Genomic DNA, 27534 nt, shown 5'->3' on the forward strand with positions numbered 1-27534 from the left:
AGAGCACCATAATAACACCAACAACTTCCGTACCATTTAATTTATTTTTCATTTTTCCTCATCCCAAATAACAATCCTTTTATGCCCTGAAGCATGAAGACTGCCCAGGTGCTGTAATTTTGCCCACTCCAGGCAATGTACACAGCTATTCTTATTCATAGATTCTCAGATCACTTCAGAAGATAAAGATATTTCCTTCAAAATTCTGTCATATAAGTGGTTTCCATGAGTAAAGTAAGTGTTTCATAAAACACAATTTACTTTTTTCCATTTATAACACAGCTTCACAGTTTCTGAATGTATTTGTTTCAGGAAAAAAGGGAAATGCTCTATTTCTGTATAAATTTTTTAGAATTTATAGAGTTTACTAGATAAAAGGCCACTTTTAGAATTTTCATTAAAAATAATGAATGAAGTCAAAGTTCCCACCCAAGGAAGAACGAAAGGAAATGCATATGTTCGTAGTTGGAGGAGTTTTACTACATAATTTCAAGCTGATTAAAGTTTATAGGATGAATGTAACACTAAACAAATGGTAACAATAATAGAAGTATAACAGAATCTGCCATAGAGTTTTCTTCCCTGCACCTTTTCATAATGGCCATTTAAGTAATGCTTACAACATCTTTCATTTTGACATCTCTGGAACATATTGTGACAACCCAAGGTTCCAAAGTACATCCATTTTCTCACCTGATGTCATTTTACTTGATAAAGAATTTTAATAAGTTACCCAAAGTTAAATAACAATAGCACATGATCTTGTATGGGTTCAGGCTCATTCTTGGTCTCTGCTTTCCTTCATGTCTCACGGAATTCAATCAATTGTCTGGTATTTTATTATTTTTATGGGAGCTAGTCACTGTCTCTGAAATTATGCCAAAGGGTAACTAGGAACTGACTCTTAAGCTCAATTAATTAGACAATAGTTTCAAAAGAAATAAAGTAATTAAAATAAGAAAAGACTGTATCAGAGTTTACATGAAAAGGAAATAAAATTTAACAACTACTCCATAGCAAGAATGTATATATGAACATATTTCCCCCACAACTTCACATTGGTGCTGCTATCTTCAGCTGGACAGGTGATGCTGCTGAAACTCAGGTCAAAGAACTGATAAGTGATAGAGCTGGAATAGAAGCCCACCATTGTTTAATTCCCAAGTCCATCTCCTTTTACTGTGCTGCCTTGTTTCTCTCCAAAGACATTTAGAGTCTATTTTTTTTTAATTTAAGAAATAAATAAATAAAAACCCCATCTTCATTCTACCCATGATTTCCTGTTTAAAAAGTGAAACAAGCACATACTTTCTGATAATACCCATCTCCCAGATTTATCCTAACCCTTCCATCTAATCACCCTTTAAATCTTTTTCATTTTTATAATAATTCTTGTTCATGCCAGATTTAGTACTGCCCCTCCAAACATTGTTGCAGGCAGCACTATCATTTTACCCTCAAAAGAAATGAAGACCGTCAGGGAGATGAGCTGAGACACCACCACATGCCTCCTCCCTAAGGAACTCTAGGTGTTCCCCATGATACACCCCCCATGATTGACTCCAGCTGATAAATAATATTACCCAAACAATGTCCTTCCATTAATTCCCCTACTCTTACTCATTCTTCAGTTTATTGGAGCTTTGACTAATAGACTTAATGAAAAGCAGACAATTCGTCCTGCTTATACAGCTAATGTTCATTCCCCTTTGGCTTAATCCTTAAAATGGATTTTAAGTTCAATTCAATGAATACCCCAGTATATCAGGCAGTTGGTAGTGTCTTGTGAGACCTGAGGAAAGGGTTGGCCAGAACTGAACTTGACTTTAATACAAGACCATGTTCTATTATTGTTTAACTTTGGGTATTTCTCCCCTAGGAGGAGGACAGAGGAGAACTAACCAGCTCCAGGATGAAGGTAAGAGGGGAGTTTTCTTTCAAAAGAATGGGTTCCATCCATTTGAAGGAAACCCCTCCCCCACCTGTTTTTTAATTCCTTTTTCTTTATACCTTTATACTTTCTAACTCACCAGCATTAGCAAAACAGCTTGCTACCTGTGTATATAGTTAATTGAACATCCACCTACAAATGTTATAGCAGGAAAAATATAAAACCTTCAAACAAGTCATATCAGTTATATGCTAATACATTTATATTTTCCATCAGCATTAAATATCAGTGTGAGTCCTCCATTAAAGATTAGATTCTTGCATAGGTCTTAGGAAATGGTCATCAATTGTTAATTTCTTTGCATGTAGAATATGGATGGTAACTAGCAATCAAACCATAATAGGTACTGAAATTGCAAAGTATAAAACTAAAATCCAGTGTTCCCATAGAAAATATATTATTAAAAAGAAATTTTTTATTAAAATAATCAGCTGATTTAATTTAAATGATATGTAATTTTAAATATAAACAATCAGGCTAAATAAACTTTTGGTGTGAAGTTATGTTGACTTAATTAGATTTTTAAGGTATCGTGTGAAAACTATGGTTAGAAAAAGAAAAGAAAAAGGAAGTAATATTTTCTTGAACAGTATTTCTTCATGGTTATAGATTCTCTTTCCAGGCCTCTTCAATTGCTTTCAATGGTTTCCATTGTTACCTCTCATGTTTTATGTTGTCCATGGAAATCATCCGTATTGCCCTTCCACAGGAGAGAAAACCAAGGTGAGAAATGAGTTAGGTAATTTATAAAGCATTCAGAATTTGAAATATCAGAAGAAAGGTCGACCATAGGAATTATTAACATACCAGGTTACAAATCCTATGAAGCTGTAATATTTGCTATCATTGCCCGCCAAAGACGCTAGATCGTGTGTGACTGAGGTAGATTTTAGGAAAGTTTGAATCAGGTAACTAAGACAATTAGGGCTCAAGAAGAAGGAAATTTTAGAAAGAAGTAGAAATGTGCAAAAAAATAATGAAAATTCAGGCAATTTGTTGCCAATAAATATCGATCATCTTTCATAAACACAGTTCTGTGTTTTCGTACAAACATCCTTGAGTTTTGGAATCACCTTAAAGTTGGATTGTTGAGATTTTTAATGAAAGAAAATCATTTCAGAAGGGTATATCTTTGTTAAAGACTATTGTCTTCTGAATGGAATCATAGTAGTCATATGATTGGGAACATATACGAGAGGACACATGAAATAGAAAGGCTATTCTAATACCAACATACACTATTGCTGTAGATAATGATATTGCAATAGTCACCAAAACCGAAAATTAAGCACTAAACTTCTCACAGTTAACACATTTTGTTGTCAGATGTCAAATAGAACCTAATTTTGACTTTCTCACTCACTGATTCCTTCAGTGAAAAGTATAGGATGTATCTGAGGCACATTGTTCATTCCTGAATTTTAAGATATCAGATATATGGATTGCCTAAACAATCATACAAGAAAAGAAAAATGTCACACTATTTTTAGCAGACTATTTATGTGTTAGAATTTGATAGCCACACAAACATTAGTTATGTCAGGCAGATTTGCTGTGTACTTTAAATTCTTAGGCAATATTTCATGGTACTCTCATCAGGGAAAAAATTGGTGGTGGTTCCATATTGTTCTCATTCTTTTGCATAACCTGAAATTGAAATGAACACCATTTTTTGTTTCGTTGCTCAGAAAAGTGAAAAATATTAATCTTATGTTCATTGTATTCAATTTGTTAGGCATATTAAAATAGTTAATGATAGTGCCTGACTTGGTCACTTAAGAAGGACCCAGCTTCTGAGGAGAAACAACTGGGGTGCTATATAATGTGTCCTGGCATTAACACTAACAGATGCAAATGTAGGTTTTAAGAATTTAAACATTTTGTCATTTTTTTCTTATTTAAATTGTTTAATAAGGATAAATGGAGGTTAGAATATATTTGTGTTTTAAAGTAGAATTATGAGCCTTGTTGCTCTCAAAGATAAGCAGTTTTGTGTTTCACTTGGAAAGGCAAAAACTTAAAACCTTTAAACATACATGGACTTAGAATTCTTAAGCTTCAGCTCTATTCAGAGAATAACAGAAAAAGTATATGCTCTCTTGTTATGAGCTCCTTTTGAATGGCAGTTCAGACAGCTTCCTTTCAAGGCCCCATCAGCTAGCAATCCTCAGATCTATAATACCTATTTTTATCACTCAATTTTCTTTTTTATTTGTGCCTTTCTCCAACCTAAGCAAAATCCAAGCCATAAGTTAACATAGATAAAACAGATCAATTAAACCTGAAACCTTAAATAAGAAAGAAAAATGGAAAGTTTAATTTAAAGTATTTACATATAAAAGGTTAACTAAACATATTTAATGAACTAAATACATATTTAGATATAAAGTAAAATATATCTTAATCAATTTAAACCAAACATAGTTGGCATTTAATATGTGTAGATAATAAATGTAATTTTTAATTTCTAAAAATGTGCTGAATTACACTGTTCTAAATAGTAAATTTAGTAACAGAAGTACTCTCTAAATGTGGTATGTTTTATTTGCTGCACATAAGTAGATTAGAACTGAGTTGTAAACATACCATTATCTGGGAATTTCCATCTTACAGTTTGGTTGGAAGTACCAGATTTTCCTTGATACTAATAACATCTTTGTACTTGATTTTATTATTTAGTATTATTTCCTTGTCTGCCTACACAAGTTGAACTGATGGTCCCTTTATTTTAACTATGATCTCACTGAAATACCTCTTTAGATAATTTTTATACAATGGACCAAATTGCTTGCTAGTATCAGTAATTTTTATGTCCTTCTTGCCAATATTTAACAGATAGTTTTTGAAGATTTTGCTTATTTATTTTGTTTTGTTTTAAAATGTTTTTTATACAAGGTCTTCTCAGAATCCATTAGGTTCCATGGTCAAAGGGGTTCCTTTTATTGCCCAACACCTTATCCTTTCATTTTAATGTTACTTGAAAAGTAGCATATTAAGTTAACTCACCAAGACATCAATTCTACATATAGTCATTGCATGGCAATTATATTTCTTGTCCTGTATTAGGAATGAGAATGGTATAAAGTACCATAAGATACAGTAACTGTCCTCCAAGAAAGAGAAAGAAATGTGACTCAGAGCAAATGTGAGTTCTCTAAACAGTAGATCATTTAAAGAAGCAGAAGATAAAAAAGAATCTAGAAATCTAGAGTATCCAGAAAAGATCTCATAAAAAAGGTTCAGATGTGTACTAGTTAATAAATACCAATTGAATGATAAGTCAATGAATGATTACTGGAAAATGATAAGAACTTCAGAAAAACTAAGAGTGAAATAAAGGAATTCCTGATGAAGTTTCTATAATAAGATTAGTCATTTCTGTATAAAATATCTTTGGGACTATAAGGAAACTAGTAGTCTGGCTGTAGGCAGAGGAGGGCTATTTGAGGAATTAGAGTGGTTAAGAGACTGGCTCCGTGTTACACAGACCTGGATTCCAATCCCACTTTTGCCATTTACTAGCCATGTGGATCCAATGAAGATTCAATGAGAATATGAAGAACTTGACACAGTGTCTGGCTCAATAAAATATAATGAATTTACTTTAAAAGCTATATGTAAGCTGAATTTTGGGGAAGCCTTGGATGTCAGAAAAATTAGAATAGAGTAGAATACTATCTTGGAGGCAATCATGAATCACTGAAGGTTTTTGAGAAAGCACGAAAAAACAAGCAGAGAGGCAAAGTTATTCTGATGCTGGGTAGCTGAGAATGGACTGAGAAGGTCAATGGATCTTGTCTCAGATGATAAAGGCTTTGACTAAGGCAATGCCTGTGTAATAGTAATGAAAATATAAATTTGAAAGATACTTTTCAGAAAAACTGTTCTTGATGGATAATTAGCTATAGAATAGGAGGAATAATGAAATTCAAAGATGAGACTGAGTTTTTGTGATTGGCTTTGTTATTTTATTACTTATTCTTACATTTTTATTTCTTCTGTGTAAAGTTTTCTAATCCAATATACTGAAGTTTCCTTATAATGCTATTCTTGGAGATCCATGATTACATATCCTAAAAGATTAAAACTTAAATCATTAAGAACCTTGATATGTATTAAAATAGACCTATCATGTTTTAACCTTGGAATAAAATAAATATTACCTTCTAATCAAGTCATCATATAGGTTATTTGTATTGCTTTTTAAAGAAATTTATCTACTGTACTTCCTTCTTGAATATTTAAAAAGGATCAAATTATTGACGATATTACCTGCCTTTCAAGTTTTGTCTCAGCTTAAAGAGTACTTAGCCAGAGAGGACAGAAGTTGCCAACTTACTAGTAAGGGGAATATCTGAGTCCAAGCTTAATCAGGCATAACCCCTACCAAGCCTGACAAACTTCTCAGGAAAAAGCAATGTTCCCTTAGAGAGCCATAGAGGGATGAATAATAGTTCACCTACACAGGAAAGGGTATAACAGAAAGCAAAGCTACCCTAGTACTGTGGGAAAGAGCACTGGACCAGAAATCAGAAGACCTGATCCCAGCTGGGCTTTGGTGAGCAAGTCTCCTAACTTTCATTAGACCCCAGTGACCATATCTGTAAAATAAGAAAGCCAAAGTCAACCTATAAACCACATTTTTGACTTAAAAATTCTAGGATTCTAGTTCTTTAAAGCAATTAATGAAAGTTTCTAAGAATCAGCAAAGGATAGAAAACTGAAACATGAGCCATGGCTCGTGGAATGGTGTAGAATTCTGGAAATCATATAAAGAGAATAAGGAGCATGGTCTAGGATATGAAAGAACCTAGTCGGGGAGGGTACAGTCCACGCAGCAAACAGCAGTCCAAGTTCAGGTCCAGGTGAGGCATCTGGTGAAAAGCCCAGTCCTGCTGAATAGCTCACATTCACTGAGTATAAAAGACACCAATGCTTGTATTTTTTAAATTTTACTTTAGAATGATAATAATCGCATTTTTTTTAATGAATGATATTCAGGTATAGCCTGAAGCACTTCACAATCCAGGTAGCTGTGATCTCATCTTGAAACAAAGCCCTCTTTTGTATGATTTGTTCACAGATAATGATAATAACAACAGAGTGGTTTGGGGCAGAGACCTTATCCCATATCATCTCAAACATCACCCCAAGGTGACCACAAATAAAATAAAACTTAAATCATTTAATATGAATAATTGCTATTTTCTCGATATTATGTAACAGTAACTAAAAGAATTTTTGACAGTTTTTTTCTTATTTATTTAACATAGAGTTCTTTAAAAAGCCATGCCCATGATATGCTTACAGAATGATCACAAATCGAGGCTAGTACCTAGAAAGTTCCTTTCCACCAAATTGCAGTCTAATAACCTCTCCTCTATTATAATTCTGGGGCTATCACGGGTCATAGACATATTTTTATTTATCTTACCTTTAGTAGCTATATTTGAAAATAGTCATTAATTGATTTTAAAATAACTGTTATTAGACTCTAGAACAGATATTTACCTGTGTTCATGGTGCCCTTCCAAAGGCTGTGAATTCCTTGAAATTGTATGCCAGTCAGTGGCTTTGTAAGTTTGTACATTTTTCCTGATAAAGTACCCATAGCTTTCATCAACTTCTAAAAGAGTTCCATGGCCCAAAGGAAGATTAAAAATTCTACTCTGTGACCAAAAATTGACAAAATCATAAAACTAAACTACATGAAATATTTTTTAAATAAAAAAACACACTCAACACTAAAAATATAATTAAATTTTTAATTTGTCACAATCTCTAGCTAGTGTTCAAATTTAATTACTCAGAGATATCTTCGCAAAAATCACTATGTTCCTTCAAGAATCACATTGTTCAGACCTAGTTCTCAAATAACAATTAAGCAAATTTGAAAAAACACAATTTAGGGACATTGTCTCAAATCCAAACCAGTATCTACTTAATTCGTTCAGTTATCTTTGATTCGCCTGGAGTATGAAACACAAAGATCTCTCTATACACTAACTTAATTGCCTATATGTCTTATCAAAGTGGTTTTCAAATGATCATTATAAATCATGTTGGGTCTGAATTTTCTCTCCACATAAAAAAATTTTTTTCTGCTAATTTTGATACTAAATTATTGATCAGTAATGTCATTTAGGCAAGTCTTGTAATTTCATAAGCAAGCTGGGATGAAAACTTAGTATCTTTTCTAAAAATGTTTGCACAGCAATTTAGCTTAAATTCTGCCTTTGGAAATGAGTGCACAAATCCAATGAAGCAAGAAGAGTCTTATGCTTGTTTACTGGAAAGAACAATTTGGGAAGATAAATAATAATGCAGCAATAAGTAAAATTGAAAACTTAGAGGAGCATTGATAATGCTGAGAATTGGTTACTCTCCAGGCTAAATAGCTGATAGAAGGGGGAACTGTGAACCCAAATGCCCTTTAAAATCAGACATATGTAGTCCTTAACTCTTATCATTTGACAGCCTATTGATTTTTATTTAATTTTTATATTTTCTTGATTGATAAAAGTTTTCTCAGTGTTATTAATTCATTTTATACAAAGTTCTTGGTATGTTTTAAATTCTCAGTTTTTATGCTAATTTCTTCTATCCACCTTTATTTGGGGGGACATCACTAATTAAAACTCAGAAGTCAAACCTTATGTGATTTTTCATCTCCCTGACAATCTCATCTGGTTATATGAGATGACTTTACATATACAGCACTTGTAACAATACTGACAACACAACCTCATTTAAGTAACAGAATGAATAGTGTACACAGAGTTATTATTTATTTTTTATGAAATTACTGCTTTGTTATTAGAGTAGTACTGAAAAAAATTCTGCATATATTTCCCTGTCGTATAACAAAGTTTAAATCAAATGAATTCTCCAATCTGGAATTTTAGGATTAATTCCAAGTAAGGTTGGATTATTTTTATCTGATTTGTATTTCTTCTTATGTGAATTTACCTACTGATGTCCTTTGTTGATTTTAAAGGATTTTCTTATTTTTTACATGAATTTCTAGTTGAGTCACACAATTTTTAACTTTTTAAAAAATATATTAAGATTTATTGGGGACTATGAAAAAATTCTTAACATCATTCAAGTAAATATTCTGGACATTTTAGTACCTGGCATTTAAATTTTATAGAGAGTTTAATATGAAAAGAGCACTTCAGTTAGGAAAGCACAGAACTAAAACTGAGGAGACATTCTTATGTTTATATAACGAATGGATCCTTTCTTACAAAAATAAAAAAGCACTAGCAAAATAATGCAGTAGTTTAAGCAAATAAACTTGTTTAAACATTATCGACATCTCCTCCAGCAATGAAATGTTAACATTATTAAGTAAAACGTACCTGGATTTGTTTTAACCAGACTCAGTGTAATATTGTAAAATTTTTATTCTGCAAACAAAATATATAATACTCTGTGTACAGATATTGACTAAATCAAGGGGTTGTATAAGGTCTGTCCAGAAGGTATCCAACCATGTAAAATGAAAAACAGACATTTATAGAAGAAGATACAAGATTCAAGAAACCTTGTACATAAGACAGTGATGCCTCAGTCCCCTTCAAACTAGGTACCTTGGGACCTCACACAGTTCTCCCTATCGCCATCAGCTGCCCCATCATATTTTCCTGAATCTTATCAAAAGTCTGAAATCTCTTCTCTTTCAAAGGTGAATTTAGTTTTGGGAAAAGCCAGAAGTCACAGGGCACCACATATGGGCTGTAGAGGGCCTCAGTCACCTGGGTGATTTGATGTTTCACAAAAAAACTCTGCAACAGACATGATGCATGGGCAGGCACATTGTTGTGATGAAGCTGCCATTCACCAGTTGCCCCTAGCTGGGGCCTTCTGAATCATTCAAATAGTTTCCAGGGAGGAATGTTCAAGCTTAATGCAAAATTTGCTCTATTTGCTCAGTCATTTTGAATGTGATGGCCACACAGTACACATGCTCACTCAACAGAGTCTACCACCCCCATGGACTAGTACAGTGAGGTCATCATTGTTCACACATGTGCATTCCAGTCCGCTCTCCTTGGCTGCCAGGTTACATCAATGTTGTGCATACCGTTTTTGTTAGGTTAAAAATGGCTGGACTTTTTCTAGACCAACCTCTTATATCAGTTCTTTACAATAGATTTGCAAATCCAGGCAATCATAAAAATACTTTACCAAACTTAAACTTTTAATTTTTCTCTTCTGCTTAGGTAGACATTTTATCAGGTGTAAACTTTAAAACCTCACCAAGAGAAAAATTACACTATAATAAATATGGTTCAGAAGTAACTATAATGAGTAAGGCATAAAGTAACCATAAAAGCATGTTCTTGTCTATAGATGTTAATGATAAATTACATGGAGAGACAGAGGGTAAGATGTAAATATTAAATATTTAGCCTGAATTAAGTATGCCTATAATAAGAATATCTTAATTTGCACTAATTAATTTACCCAAAATTAATAAATTTAAAAACTATAGGTCTGTTAGGTCCCATCTCCAAACTTTTGTTTTATATGGTATTTCAATAAGATTCTTGGGTTCCAGGTGCTATGGCAATGAGGTATGGATTTTAATAATCCCAAATTCAATCAAAGAAAATTTTAGGAATAAAAATCTTTGGAAGTTTTCTAGAGGTCCTTGTGTTTTCTTCCCATCCCTAAATCAAGTTCTCCATCATCTGACTACTATGGAAAAAGTTATAAATAGTGCTGTTGTTTTTTTAACCTAAAATTCCCCTATGGAATAAAAGACAAAGGCAGATAAGTGGTGATCTGGGTCTTTTTCAATCAGTAAAAAGTCATTGTCAGTACACGTGGGCTCTTAAATATGGTTTACACATCCAGCAAATAATGCTACTTGTTTCATCCTCTCTTTAAATATTAATTGAAAACAACCCATTTCAGTTGAATTTATTTCAGAAAGTCTGCATTTAGTAGAATAAAAGAATAATAATTAATGAAAGAAAGAACCTATAATATTTTTCTCCTATCTCTTATATGCTTGGCAGATCATTATTACAGCTTCTCTGATGCTTAATGAGGACAAGAACTTCCCTTACTATCAATACATATTTCTGAAAACTGTGTATGAAAAGTATGAAAGGGATTCCAAAGGAATAACAAAATGTACTGCAGCAAGGATCTGCTATCTATGTCCCTCATTTACCTGACTCCTTATAACTGTCTTAGGCCTGCTTGCAATTACTCCTTCAGAGTTCCTTTGTCCTTTTGCCTGCATTAAAAAAATTCTTTTTAATCTATTCTAGAAAAATGAGTGAAGTAACTTTATATATATTATATGTATATTTAAAAGTCATTTGATGATTCTTATTATTAATAATATGCAAAAGCAATGCATTCCATAAAATAGAACACATGTTCAAAGGGTCCTTACATCTGTGGTTTATTCTGCAGTTTAAATAGCAATTTAAAGAGGCCAGTAGACCTAAACTGATTATATTAAGAAATTGCATCTTCAGACAATTGTAGAAAACAGGCAGTTTTAACAAGCAAGGAAATCTTGACATTCTAAAGACTATTTTTAAATATTTATTACAAAATGCTTTTATATACCATTAAAGAAAAACTAATTTTAATTTGATAGTATAGAGTGGACTTTTTTGAGGGACCACATTTTCTGGAAGGAAAACGTGGATTAATTGTGAACTAGGCAGTGAATTACCTATTGGTCAAGTGTATCATTTTAACCAACAGCAGATATATATACACACATATATGGATAGCAGTGTGAAACTAAACTGTTTTTACATGGCCTATTAGATGATATTAGAAATACAATGTCTTAGAATAATTTTGTAGAAAGCTTATTCCAAACAATTTTCTCAATGTAAAGCTTTTTTTCTTTATCCATTCCTTTATTTTGCTTTTTTGTTTTCTATTGTGCTGTGAAGCTGTCTTTGGATATGGCTAATAACTCTGTTAAATAACCCTCTCATGAAATGATTTTAGTTTTATCAAAGGAATGGTCTAAATGAGCACATAAAATCATTGGGATTTCACTTTATTTTTTAAAAACCTAATATGAATATTTAATGCTAAAAAGAAGTTTATAAAAATAATGTTCTCCAAAATAAAAAATAAAATTAGCAGCTAGGTTTAAATCATTGAAGGACAAATGTAGTTTCTTGTGGATACAAAATAAATTAAAACTTATTTCACACAGCAACATTTTTTAAAAATGATGATATCATCGTTGAATATTCAGCCTACATTTCAGTCTGGTTCTTTTGGTGGTTAAACTAAAAACCTGATATTGTTTACTTTAGGATGTATATTAATTATTTTACACCACTAATGTGACAATTATTTGGGAATGTGGGAGTAGCTAGTTACTTAATTAACATTTAGTAAATGGCAGTCTAACTCTTAAAAAGAGTTAGTACTCTCAAAGTATGTGGTTTACTCATGGGAAAAGTTTACTCTCCGAGTGGATCAGACCATCACAATATAAACCTCATGGAAAATGAACATTGATTACTTGAAATATTATGAACACATTTTAAGAGAATAAGCACATTAAAAGGCTGATTAGTAGTGAAATAAGCAACACTTTTTATTGGTCAACTGAATGATCACTTTAAGTATTACTCATTAACATGGAGTTGTTTTGTTTTGTTTTTTAATTCATTTGGCATTAAGTAATCACCAAACTCAGTATTTATCAAATAACAGCACAAACTGTACCCAAATTCTTCCAGTATCTCAATCATTTTCTAAATTGAACAGAAATTTCATCAATTGCTGGGGAAAACTCTTGAAAGAGATAGCTTATTTTAAAACTATAACTTGAAGCAAGAAAGAAACCAAATTCACGGGAGGCAAAAGCCCATGAAACTTTTTAATAAATCCTTTTAGAGAATAATTAGAACATGCTACCTCTACTCACCTATAGAGATTAACATGGAAAAAATCTCAAGTAGAGTGTTTCTTTTACAAAACTCACCTCACATACAGCATAACTTCCTAGTCAAATTGGTTTATATGATTTGAGTTTCTAAATAGCATCTAATGACTTTTAAGAATCAACACAAAATTCATATATAAACTTTTCCCTAAAAGCTGCTTCTACCTTTCTCCTGATTGTCCTGTGACTTTTAGCCCAAGACACTGAACCAAAAATGGAAATCCTAGATTCTGAGGCCAACTAAATCACAAACTAAACTCACAAAAATAATAAGGTGAATAATAATTAAGCCATACTGTGTTGTCAGAAAATCAGTACACAAAAATTAGTGGCTGTTTGTTGGGGGGGTTTTATGGGATTTTTTTTTTTTTTTTTTTTTTTTTTTTTTTTTTTTTTTAGTGCAATCATGTTTTTCCTTCTGGGAATGAATTTTCATTTCAATCTCTTGAGATCATTGACATTCTCGGCAAAGGAATTCAAGACACAATTCTTTCTCAATTACTAGTAAATTCAAATTATTATTGTTCTGAAAAAAAACCCATGTAATTGGTTGATGATGTTGGTTATTTGACAATAAATGAACTATGAAAGTGAACAGCACTAAATATCACATATCTAATACACTTGGAAATTAGTTACATTGCCTTTGGTTTGGACTCTGGTGGGAAGGGATGCAGGATGGCAAAATGAGAGGTTTATTTAGCGTCTGGGAGAAGCTTTTAAAAGAGCTTAAGTCCTCATTCCTTCTAACATCTTAACAGCTGTGCAGTTTCTTACAAAATATGTTTTATCGTTTCAAGAAATGCTGTTAACCTCGCAGTTTTAAAACTGAATGAACAAGGCCTCTTGGACAAATTGAAAAACAAATGGTGGTACGACAAAGGAGAATGTGGCAGCGGGGGAGGTGACTCCAAGGTTAGCCTCAATGTCACCAAAAGCGGGTAAACAGTATGTAAAGTAATATGTGCATCTGCTGGGAGACTTACAGTTTGGACTTACAAATACCATCAGAATTGCTGGTCAAGTCCCTTCACAACCTAAGTATGCAATTACTGTCAAAGCAAAAATATTTGCAACCATTATCATTTTGGGGACACACTAACAAACAATTAAAGTAGTCACTGAAAACCTCTAGCTCTAACAAAGTTGTGGATCAAATATTGTAGTTCTATAAACCTGGGTATTTTGAAATCAGGAAGGGATGCTAGTTTTTGAAAGAGCAATTTGGCAAAGAGGAGAGAGCAGAGAGGATACATCTTTCTTGTTCACCAGAAGTTCTATAAAATGTTTTTAAGTAACACAAATAACTTTACTCCACCTAGATCTGTGTACTTAGCAGAAACTTATTTCTCCATACAACCCTACAAGCTCCCATTAATAAGTTAAATAATAAATCAAAGATAGTCATGTGAACTAGAAATCTTTTGCCTCCCACAAATAGATCAAACTACAATATGATCAAATTATAAAAACAAGACCAGCTCAGTTTGTTATTACTGCCTCAATGTAATAGTTCCAGCTTCATAAAATTTTTTTTTTGTCATTTCTAAACAATGTCAAAAAAAAGAGGTATACAGTTAACAAAATATACTGTCTAATGCCCCAGGACTCTTCTTCACTATGTATAGACTTAAAACAATACAGAGATGGGAATATTTTGACTGAATTTTCTTTTCTTACATACTTTCAATTGGTATATAATATTGAAAATTTAGAAGTATACAGTCTTGTCTTCCTTTTAAAATATAGAGAATAGCCCCAAACAAGAAGTTCTGCTTCTCTTCAGGTTCTTAATTGGACTCTAAAGTCTCTTTCTTGCCGACCTAGCCCACAAAAATATGCTGTTTTCAGGGAGTACCTGTCAGATAGATAGCTGCTAACAACCCTCTTTCAATGCCTCAAACTTCCCCCTCACGCCCAATCTGAAGAGCCTTTCAAATTCAGCTCACTTATAGTCTTCATCTAACAACCAGCCCTACTACAGGAAGAGGAAGGATAAACTTTGCCAAATGAATATTCTGGCCACAGAGGGAGGGATGAAACAGAAAGAAAGGACAGAACTGTGTGGACCCAAAGCTGATCACCCATCTCCTTATTCTGAGAGAGAATCTGAGTTCCTGGAGAAAAAAAGCAGAGAAAGGCCAGAGAAAGGTCTTAGGGCTTCCTGTGGGATGGCTTCCCGTGGGATGGCTTCCCTTCAACACACCTCCATTTGAGGCACCAACCATATGTTTTCTTAAAGGGTATTAATTCTTTTTATATTTGGATCCCTAACTTGCCTAGAATGTTTTGATAGTTTTCATAAAAATATAAATAAATATATGTAAGTATATATGTATGTGTATATATAGAGAAAATTATTCCCATTTACACTGATAATCTATTCCTTCATGCAAGTTACAAATGTATGAAAATGTGCTCTTAATAGCACCAGAAAAAAAAAAGATATTGTATTCCATCAGAGTAACTTTACTCACAAATTTTATTTCTTTTCATCACAGAAAAGAAGTATAGTACTGCTTACCAGATAAAATTTTCCCCGCAAGACATGGATAATGAAGTCTATTTTGGTATACATTAAAGACTCTTTCCAAAGGAAAAAATAAGCAAGCAGAAGTAAAAATGTATACATAGTGGGAAAATATACACAACCAAAATCATTTTAATTTATTTAAATAAGGTTGGACAATTCAGTTAGATTTTAATCTGTTTGCATCTAACACATTATTACATAATGGACACAAAGTAAGTATTTGTTGTCCAAAGAAATAAATATAAATTTAACCTTGTAATTTTCAAAAAATCAAACTACTTGTTTTCATAGGTATTAGGTACATTATTTTTATCAAACATGAATTACACAATGATATTCTAAAATGTTATTTCAAATTTTAGAAAGTAATTTTTTAAAACATTATGAAAAACTAACCTAAAATATTCCCCCAAATGAAATTACATTATGTTATTTTTCCCTCAGGAATTTTGTTTTCATACTAAACAACATTCCTAGTAGCTTGCATATTGCAATACTATTCATCACCAAGATAATAGGCGCTCACCATCTAAATGTTAATAATGCCCAACTCTGAATTTGTAATAAAATGTGATATTTATATGGCTGCTTGACCTAATTTAGTTCAAAGTAAATTACCAGGAGGCAATTGTTGCTTTTTTCATTTTTGTTTTGCACCTTCTTCAGGTGACTGATTTTCTTTTTAGACTTACTTTGCCACCTTCTGTTTAGCCTGATTTTCTTCCAAAGAGGTAAAATAAGGAGCAAAAGTGCTGACTTAGAGAATAAAGATAGATCTTAAGCCTTTGCTGAGTGTAAAGCCAAAGCAGAAGAGCCATTTAAATACTGTAGGGGGGAAATGCCCATTCAGAAATCTCAGCACAAGCACCCTGGAATTGGTGGTATCTGAGTTTCAAGAGCAGAATCTCAGTAGCAGAAAACTAAGGGTAAACCATGTAAGGCTGTCCCACACATGAACGGGTTTAGCTTATGATGAGACAACTGACTCATATTCACAGGATTGTAACCAGGGAGGACATGTTCAACCTTCTATGCAGCAGCAAATTATGAAAGCTCTGCTTTAACTGGGCCATGGCGCCAGTATCTTTAGGGGAAAAGAGAATTACCCACTGTCCTTTCCCTCAAGAAACTTATGATTTAGTATAACCAGCAACTGAACTATTTATTTAGAGTCACTGTGGCCACTTCCAGTCACACCCTGAAGGTGCAAAATATTTAGCATCACCACTCACCTGAGAGACACTCCCAGAGCATGAAGTTCTGAGCAAGGCAGCCCTCAGCCCAGAGTCTTCCCATTGAAATTCAAAATTTTACAAAAGAAACAGAACAAAGGTCCTACTTCTTAAATTAAATAAATTAAAGTGAAAAGGCATGAGTTGGGGGGTACTAACTCATTTGTTTGAAAACTCATTTGATACTGCTAATATTATTGCAATGGGGTCTTCCTTTGATGATCATAAGAAATTCATACTAATTCTTGTGAATAAAATAACAGAAATTTACTAACTGACAGTGAACCAATTTAAGAGTATCATTACAATGTCTAAAATCATTTTCCCCTTTGATTAATCTGATACAATGTTTTGGCAAATGCCTATATTCACCGATGATCTATAAAATTATTGATTTTTTATGTTTGTTTTATATTTTACTCTCCTATGTATATCAAAATAGTCACACGCATGGATGTGGATAGTCATCTAAAAATAATTTTTTAAATGTAATTACCAAATAACACATCCTTCAGGAATTTCATTAGATCACATAACACCCGGTTTTTAATTTAGCCCTTTGAAAAGTACAGCCCATTCCCGAGTTTAAAATATATTATACTTATAAGTGTCCTACTTGCCTTCACCACAGACAGGTGAACCAATGCCAGAATAAAGGGATTATTATGGAAAATGTGAATTCATAAGCAGGTGAAAATGTTGTGATAAACAAAAACCACTAAGGGGAGCTGAGCTAACCCTTGGAGAAGAGAAGGGATCTCCCAGTAATGAATTCCTTGCTCAGTGCCTGACAATCCACCAGTTGTCCACTAAGTTTGGTTAATAACAAGTATCTTATATTCAAAACTCCAATCTAATCTTACTCTAAACCAGGCTACTGAAGTGAATAGCAGAAGGGACAAAAGATGCATGGGAAAAATGAAGAGGGTTGGGAAAATTAAGACTTGAAGAAAGAGAGAGAAGCCAAAAGCAGTCTTTATCTAATCCTCAGTTTTTCCTTTAAGAAAAATTGCCCTCACTTCTACACGAAACTCAGAAACTGCTTTTTTAATCTTTCTCTTTTCAGCATTAAGTCCTCCTCCTCTCACTGTACCTATTCAAGAAGCCTATAATATAAGCCACTATAATGTACTTACACAGGTTTATAAAGGCTTTGCAAGCTGGCCTGGGAACATAAACACTCATAGTCTCAGTTAAAGAAAAAGCTTGTTCTGGATTCAAAATAATTTGAAAGTAGCACCTTTACAGAGCACTTACTGTCAGTAGGTACCCTGGTAAAACACTGTTTCACGAAGATAAACAAAATGTGGCTTATGTTTTCAAGGAGTTCACAGTTCACCAACCAGCCTGAAGAACGGTTTTGTAATGGTCACTTCATAAAGACGGGTAGGGGTGAAGTGTGTAAATTAACCATAATCTATACCCCACCTCACCCCTCCCCATCTCAAATTCAGCTTTTAATAGAAAGTGCTAAATGGGTTCATATTAGATTTTAATCCACAAAATAATATTCCAAGAACATGGCAAAGTCACTATTTAGAAATCAGATAAACAAAAACAAAAATATAATTTGGAGACATTTTCAGAACCAACAGTGCAAAATGAATAGGTTTTAATTCAATTGTTAACCAGAAAACTCAAATAGCCAGAAAACCCATTTCCTGAGTATTCTGTTGTTAATGTTCCTGATTTTGCTACATCCTAACTAAGTAAATGAATTAATCTCTCTGTGCCTTGGCTCCTCATTTGTAAAACACAGGTGGTAATAGTAACTAAACATGTAAAATGCTTTTAACTATGCCTGGCACGTGGTAAGTGCTCTGTAAATGTTAACTCTCATTATAAATACATGACCTAGTTTAGTAGATAGGTTTGTGGAATTCATCCTCTGGTAACCAAATAAATGCAAGTTATGTTTCTCTGAACGTACTCAACATTTCCTAGCAGATGGGCTTTAGGACGTATAGCCAGACAGAGTGATTGTGGCAGCCTTAGAAATGGCGAGGGGAAAGCAGCATGTCTCTTTCTGAATGTTTATAAAAGGAAAAAAAAATACACACAAAAACAAAAATAATAACAAAAAAAGATACTGGGAGTTATTGCTTCCCATCCATCTTCTTACCCTTTATTTTCTATACACAAAGGTTAACATGGGAATGAAAACAAAAAGAATTCTTAGCTTCCTTGAACACTGATACTGAGTGATCACTGACCCTTTTCTCCTTGAAACTCCCTATGAATGTGTAGTATTGAAGGACTCAAAGATAGTAGAAAAGAAAAAACGGGATTTTACAGTAGAGGGAGTTTGTTTATTGATAAAAATCTTGTTTACACTTAACCTATCAGGTTTTTATTGGTAAGACTTAGTAAAGTATACAATAGTCACTTCCTTTCATACTTAGACTAATTTGGTCAGTACAGATGGATAAAAATTGCTTCTGGTGATATTAGGTAAGTTAAATACTGAAGTTCAGAAGGAAACTATCAGCATGCGCTTATAGTTCAAAATAATGATTTACATACCTGTGTTTATAAGAACATGTATGAGGTGGACCTAGTAACATTTGAATCACCCTCCCCTTTCAATTCAGTCCTGGATGAGAGAGGTGAATGGATCTATTTGATGATGGACACTGTAGACATCCTTTTATAGGGTAAACAAAAATCCCTCTAGAGCTGATCATAATGACTGTGGGAAGTGAAACAAGTCCTAGCTAGCTTCTATTTAAGTCGGTTTGTCAACCTGTAGCCACTTCCACTGATTTTGAAAGAGGAAGAAAATAGCTCTGTATTTTGAACGGCTCCTGCATTCATGTTGGAAAATTATAAATGCTCAATAAACACAACCCAGGCCAATAGTTTTGGATTCACAGTAATTGCATACATTTTATTTAAAAATCCTCCCTAGCAGTATGTGCCTGTTACCTAAAGCGATGGAGCAGGCCCCAGTTTTATGTCTGATTCTAAACCTGGGCCTATGGTACAAGACATAGCAACTACTGTGGCCTCTGCTCTGTCACTTTGCCATGCGATTCTAATGTAGTTTTACTTGAATAACATAAAATAACATATATAATGTTATTTATGTTATTTTCCACGTGAAGAACTCCTGTAAACCTTGCCGTTTTGAAACTCAGTGAGGCAGGCGTCTTAGACAAGCTGAAAAACAAATGGTGGTACGATAAAGGTGAATGTGGACCCAAGGACTCTGGAAGCAAGGTCAGTCGCTGCAGTTCGGGGCCTCCTCTTGTGTTCACAAAGCAGTAAACGGGAGCAATTGTAAAAAAAAAAAAAAAAGTACATGGACTCAGTAAAACTAAATGGTTTCCTATACACTGAATAAATTCGAAGCCAATGTCATAAATTTCAACCACAGTGACAGTCTTCAGGAAATTGCAACCTGCTCCCCAATATAAGGCTTTTAAATAAATTTAAATTAACTACATAAATATATAAAATTTAAAAATTCCTTATATTATTCTCAAACTTACGTACCACTATTAAAAGTAGTGCTTTTGAGTTGTTTTTATTGTTTTGGAGGCAAAGACCATGAAATATATTATTTCAAGAACAGATGTATTCTCAAAACAAAAAATGGGAAACTGATCAGTACTCATTCAGAAAAAGACTTTAAATGCTAAATACATCTTCCTCAGAAGTTCATTCTTTTGTCTCTATATTGCCAATCATTGCACTTTAGTTTGAAGAGGCCCTATTATATTTTTGTGCTGACAGATCAACAGAGTGAACCTTCCAATTCTATTTTATAAAAATAGTTAAATAAATCAAAGTTCATGAATAATAGCCTCAAGTTCTAAGATATTTTGTTCATAAGTTAGTTCTTTTTAGAACAATGCAGGAACCTTTAGCCCTGATTCTATTGAAAATAGTATTAGAAACATTTATATTTTAATTCTAAAGAAAAAAAGTAACAACTTATCAGTGAATCTAAATACTGCAGAAATTACACAAATTAATAGAATATAGTAACAGTACCCGAAAGCCATAGTTGAGGATTCTTGGAATCTTCTTTTATTTTTCTATATCTTCTTTTAGAAAGATAAAAATAGATAGATGATAGATAGATAGATAGATAGATAGATAGCAGATAGAGAATTCTAAGACTAAACCAAGTGATTGGCTTTAATAGGAGAGCTTCAATTATTTAACAAAGAGACAAAGTAATGTTAATTGATCTCTTTTTAGGGCTTATCCCTATATTTTAATCATGTTTGTCTGCCTTTAAACCAGGGTGGAATGAGACAAGCTCAGTCAAATACTGACATAGTCATCTCAAATCCTTAAGTAAAATCTGAGAAGCATTATTACTTGAGTGATTATTTTAAAAATGAAATTACCCTAAACTTGTGGCACAATCAGTTGATGTCATGGTTAAGTGGACAGTGGAAATAGTACGTCTTTGGAATTAAACCCTCTCCCAATAAAATTATTGTTTCTAAGTCACATTTTGCACAAAACATACTGCTGAGAAGGTGATGGCCAGAGGGCAACCTTCATGTAGTCTCCCCAAAATACTTTGCAAATAATGTTATATAATATGCATTTTCATAATATATTTAAAAGTTCTTGTTATAATTTTAAGATCCTCCAAACATATGCTTGACTATTTCTGAATTTACTATGAGAGAATATGTATACTAAAGCTCTGGAGAATATGTCTAAAATAGTAAGTAATTAAGCATGTTTAAGTGTAAATGGAATCATATTTTAAAATCAATAAAAAGTTATAAATTTGTCCATACATAGTTTATTTTTCAGTTCACCATAGTAATTTGTGTATTTTTGTAAGTTATCTTTAAAAAATCACCTGTGTGGTGCATATATAATTATTCCTAAAGTGTAGGTAGTGTGTAAAAGTGACACCTTCCAGAAGATTTCCAAAACAGACATGACTGAAAGAACCAATAACGTGCATCCTAACACACTATTTGCATATATTTGGTAAAGTATTCATGAAGAAAATGTGAAATTGCTAGCATTAAAAAAAAAATCTTAGTTCCTCAACTGAGATAGGTAAAGTTAGATTTATTCAAGAGAAATCTCAAATATGAAACATATGCTTTAATGGCAGGAAAACCAAAAGAGTTCCCCTTTCTATGTAATTATGTTTTAAACATGTCATTCTCAAACTTAACAATAAAAAGCCCACTTCTGCCACTCTATGTACATATAGAAGTGCTTATTATGGCTAAGTATAGTGGTTTTCATTGCATAGTTAATAATGCTAAAATGTTATAGATTTTATTGAATGTAATTACACCCAATTTATTGGTAATCACCATAATTTCACTTCAGAGAGCTATAAACTTTATGTTTAAATACATGATCAGTGATTTATACATGTAAATAATTTCAGGCTAAATTAAGCATTTATGTTAATTAGCTGTTTGGATTTCATGTATTTTTTTACCTCCTGAACGTGACATTTCCACAGTTAACTGAGGTGTGTTTATTCCCCACAGGACAAGACGAGTGCCTTGAGCCTGAGCAACGTAGCAGGCGTCTTCTACATTCTGGTTGGCGGATTGGGCTTGGCAATGCTGGTGGCTTTGATAGAGTTCTGTTACAAGTCCAGGGCAGAAGCGAAGAGAATGAAGGTGGCAAAGAGTGCACAGACTTTTAACCCAACTTCCTCGCAGAATACCCAGAATTTAGCAACCTATAGAGAAGGTTACAACGTATATGGAACCGAAAGTATTAAAATTTAGGGGTAGGATTTAGGGCCTACTACAGTGAGTGGGTGATGCATCCTGTAAATGCAGTGTTGTGACCTGTCTGTCCAGTGGTGGTATTGCTTGCTTCTAATTAGAGCTTTATATTTTTGAGAACTTCAGTGCCAAGTGGATCGGTTTTCTTTGGCTGCACTGTTCAAAACTTTATGTTGCCAATAGATATCTGCATTGAAAGAGTCAGAAAGACAAAACAAACCAGTAGAATTGCTGTGTGAAATGATTTAAAGAGTATATTCTACCCAAAATTTGAGAGAAATTGGAAATTAGATCTGGGTTTCCTTGTAGGCTAATCTTCTCTGGAACAATCAAATTTTTAAAATAAGTATTAGCAAAATAAGCATAAAACCTGACTCAAATGATTAAAGCTCCTTTCTCAGAACACCTTATCTGAGAAACAATATATGTAAAAGCCCCAAAGTATATAGTCAATGCTCAATAAATTGCTCATCAGACAGTAGTCCTTGAGCCAGACCTTGAGGCAGGAGTGATCATCAGGCTATGGAGTACAATTCACGTTTATTAGATGAAATTCAACTTTTATGTTCATAATGTCACTAAGGTGAGCGGACATTTTAGGCAATAGAGCAGTTTCTCCATCGTGGATGTCAGCAATATATATATTCCTTAGGAGGAACACAGTAAAACACAAAAATTGTCATGAGTTATTATGGATTTTTTTCTATTGCTTTTAAGGAAGCTAAATCAGCCCCACTTATATGCTCTCACTGTGTCACAATAAAAAATATTGTACGCATTCAGTGAGATATAGAAGATAGAGATCATTTTTTAAGAATCTTAATGTCCACTACTTTTTTCCTCTAGTGTTTGAAAGTGGTTATAAAATAAGATCTAAAAGCTTTTGTTATTGCTCTTCCTAAAACCAGGTCTCTAAAACAAATTTTCTAAAATTATATATAACAGCCAACTAAATAGGCTGCTCATTCTGATTAAAATGGCAAATGAGCCTTTAAACCCACAAGAGACATTCTGTGTTTGATGTGCCTTAAGGTCAAAAACCTAATATAACTTTCATAATAAAATGCACATAATCTGAGGTTATGCCAGATAAATGTGCTTAATTTTAATATTGATTTATTCATATGAAAGCTATTAAAATACCTGTATCTTAATAATATCTAATTGCTTTTATCCATAACCTAGAAATCAATGACTGAGTATAACTAACTGCACATAGGTAAGCTCAAAGTGGTTCTTTCTCAATATTGTGGAAAAGAACTAAGAACAAAACCTTCAATTCATTCAGGTCAGGATGTTTTGAGCATGCTTTCTAATAGCAAAGCAGCAAGCTAAGATGATGTCAAAGTCTCTAGGCCATTATAAGCATCTTAATATTTATAGAATTGAGGAGAGATTTTCTCAAACTGAAAAAAAAATAACTGACAAGTTTTCAGAATCAGTTATTTAGACTTCATTTTGAGATGCATTTTATAAGATGTCTTGTATAAGATTCTTAACCAATTTATTAACACTAACTTTTCTTTGGCATACCAAAAGCATTCCAACCCCCAGCAAGGTCCAGAGCAGAGAAGAAAAATATATTATATTAGAAAATTCTAGAAAGAAATATCCATGGATGCCAGTTTATTACAAAGTTCTGGGAAGTTGTCAAAAATAGATGTAAATTCCCAGGGTATATACATACAATTTACATGTAATAATGATCTTGGAATCAGAACCCGACATTGCAGTTCCTCACCTGAATGGCCTCTAGAGCTGGGTTGAACTTTTAAGAAAATAAATTTCATATAAAAATAAAGCATTCATATCCATATGACTTTAACAGGCTTAATAGAATTCAGGGTAAATGAAATGAGCTGCACTTGTAGAGAAGCCTTGAAAGTAAGTTGTTTTTGTTACACTCTCGTATTAAATGACTTTTACCTTTCAAAAATTCTATTGGCCATAGTTATGCAAATATTTGATAATTTAGATAATATTGTTCCAGAATCTCAAAAGCGAAACCGAAAACCTTCAATATATGGTAAAATTAAACTGTAAAAGTGACCACCCCTCAAGGACAACACATATAATTAAGGTCATGGCCATTAGTCACAGCATTCCAACCAGACGATGTGGAAATTTTTTTTGACCATTTAGAAATTTTTAAGAAAGTTTCCCAGTTTGAGCAGCCTCAATAGATTCACATCAAGATGAACAGAAATGACCTTTTACAAAAGAATTGGGTGTAATTATAGGAAATAACAATGCAGTAAGAATGCTGAGATATAAAGAGAAAATAAGGAGTTGACAAAGATTTATTAACTAATACACTCGGTTGCATTAATCTATAGAGAAGGAGAGTACTCAAAACTACCTGGAATCTTTCCTGCTTTAGACCTTTTCCCTTCCTCACAAAGACAATCAAGGAAAGAAAGGAAACAAAAATAGATTTTATGGCAAAAGCCTTCTGCAAGAAATCCTTTAAAAATTTACACTGCTTTTATTCCTTATATTTTAGCATTCCCTCTTCAAAAATTTTAAGTAAAACAAAATTAAACTACTAACTTTTTAAAAATAATTATCTATTTTACTTAATATTAAATGTTGATAGGGAAGCTGAAGAAACAAATTGAGACTTTGGTCTTGGTTTGTGTTAATTTAGCGGTGCGTGGGGTTTCTGTAAAGATTGTATCTTGACTTCTGATTATAAGTATTAATTATTGAGACTGTTTACTAAAGCAGAACTATGGTAATGACCTGGGTTGTTTTTTGTTTTTGTTTTTTTTTTTAAGAGAAACCAGTTTTGTTTTATTAACCTTTTTCTTAAGTTTATTTATTTGTATGTTTGTTTGTTTGTAGAGAGAGGGGAAAGGAGAAAGAGAGGGAGAGAAAGATCAGTGTGGTTGCCTCTCACTCGCGCCCCCTACTGGGGACCTGACGTGCAACCTAGTCATGTGCCCTGACTGGGAATCGAACCAGCGACTTTTGTCTCTCAGGCCGACGATGACCTGGTTTTTATCATAAATATGTCATTAACTAGCAATTTGACTTAAACTTTCTAAAGTTATCAGGGTGACTGACCTCTAAACCTTTTCATTATAATAGTTTTAATCTAATTATTAATTTTACTATTTAATATATAATTATTCAAATATGTAAATTTTATGTCAGAGTAAATACAGGATGGAACTTCCTATAGAATTAGGTTAACTTAAATGCACAATAGGGAATTAAGATACATTATGAGTTATGAGAAAGTTATGATCTAAGCCATAACAAATTTAGGGAATATCTTGTTTGCCTTATTTTCCTCTTGAGTTAACATTAAAAGTCAGCTCTAGAAAGAATTTAAATGCTATGAGTGAACAGTAGATATACATAATTCCACCTGTCTCTCCACTGTGTGATATTATTATCTGCTACCTAATACAAGAGAACAAGAATTTAATGAGGATTTCAGAGACCTGGCCCCATAACCTCAATCTGGGAAGTTCCCCAGTGACGACCACTCATGAGGTATTAAAACGTGCCCCCTTTCAGTGCACCCCCTTTAAACACATACAGCTTCTTACTGAGCCTTGGCTTCCATATTAGGCATAGAATGAACTTTACGTCACTGTGCTGTTCTGGGTCACGTGTACAGTGCGTGTGAATGAAAAGTGTCTGTGGATAAATCTGTGTTCTGAAAACAGGAAAATCTGTCATGAACACTCTATATACATAGCTTAGACAACTCATCACAATTTTAAGACTATAATCCTTGCAAAGACCATTTATAGCAAGACAAAAAGATTCAAAGGAGCTTTTAAATTGGACTAGAAGTACTAGAGGGTAGAGTGCAGCAAGTTAAAAGATGTGCCCTACCCAGACTTGCTAAACAAAACCTAGTATGATGATTTTCAAGTGAGTTCTTAAACAGGAGGACCCCAGACTCTAGACTGATTCATTCCTCCCTGTAATTGAGCTTTCCTTTCCCACAATACCGTTTTCCTAATGACCAAAAGAATGTGGAAAAAAATGCAGATGTCTAATATTGATATTTTGGTGTTTGTTTGTCATATTTTGTTGAAAAACCAGAAATATTGTAACACTCCACATTCTTTCTGTTTCCCTTCCATGCAACCCAGCTGACCTTTTCTGAAGCCATAAGAAACAAAGCCAGATTATCCATCACTGGAAGTGTGGGTGAAAACGGCCGCGTCTTGACGCCCGACTGCCCAAAGGCTGTACACACTGGAACTGCAATTAGACAAAGTTCCGGATTGGCCGTCATTGCATCGGACCTACCATAAAAACCAAAAAAATCATTGAGTGCCTTAATTAAACTGTGATGGTGACTGACGGGAACGCAGTCCTGAGGGACACGCCAAGCACGAGTCTTGGCTAACCCCATCCTTCAGCTGAGAGTGGGAAGTACGTCCCAATGCGTCGGACAACAGCCCCAGCAATGTGTGCATGAACTCAGCTCGGAAACACAAACTCAGATTTTATATCAGGAAAACTCACAACTTAGGTTTTCTCGGGAAGTGGGTGGGAGGATCTGGGATGAGTGTATTAACAGCAACAAATTTCACTCGAGTGGATTTAAAAACTAATCAGACTTGTAAGTTAGCACATCAACTGTGAAGTTCTTGCTCAGAATAGGCTTGTTCTTCATAGCAAGGGGTGAAATAGTTGTAGAAGTCAACGAACATGCTAACCTGTGTCTCCAGAATACCCATGTAATCAACGGAAGACCATCCAGCTGAGAAAACAAATCACTAAACTGTGATAAGAAAATAATAAACAAACATGTAAATCCTGTGAAAAAATTGTAAAGGACGTATTTACACTTACTTTGGAGAAAAATACTGAAACATGCTTGCTTTTTAACTGACGTAAATTCTGTAGAGGACAACACGATTCTTTTTTCTAACCATCTTAGGGAACAATACATCGCAATAATTGATATAAATACCATCACTGTAATAAACTTTAGAGACGTTTTTATAAATAAAAGGTGTTGGTCATTTTGTTTGCTGTAACCTTCATTCTGTCACATGATTCGGTGTCTACAGATTGCATTTGTCTTACTACCCAGAACAAAACGAAACGAAAATGACATTAACAAAATATCATCAGTCTACAATGTAGAATCAAGAGACTATGGGTCTCTCATG

General features: G+C 33.4%; 1 protein-coding gene across 1 annotated transcript in view; it reads left to right on the plus strand.

Annotated features, from left to right (window-relative positions):
• Nucleotides 1-26904, plus strand: part of LOC150019841 (glutamate receptor 4) — a 442193-nt gene extending 415289 nt beyond the window's left edge. The window contains exons 15-17 of the mRNA XM_090268076.1: nucleotides 19766-19880; nucleotides 22145-22279; nucleotides 26503-26904. Of these exons, the coding sequence (XP_090124202.1) occupies nucleotides 19766-19880; nucleotides 22145-22279; nucleotides 26503-26667 (415 nt within the window). The 3' untranslated portion in view covers nucleotides 26668-26904. The remainder of the gene's footprint in view (nucleotides 1-19765; nucleotides 19881-22144; nucleotides 22280-26502) is intronic.
• Nucleotides 26905-27534: the final 630 nt, after the last annotated feature.

This window comes from Furipterus horrens, unplaced genomic scaffold (assembly GCF_987537825.1).
Source record: "Furipterus horrens unplaced genomic scaffold, mFurHor1.1.pri manual_scaffold_2, whole genome shotgun sequence".
In the NCBI taxonomy this organism is placed as follows: domain Eukaryota; kingdom Metazoa; phylum Chordata; class Mammalia; order Chiroptera; family Furipteridae; genus Furipterus; species Furipterus horrens.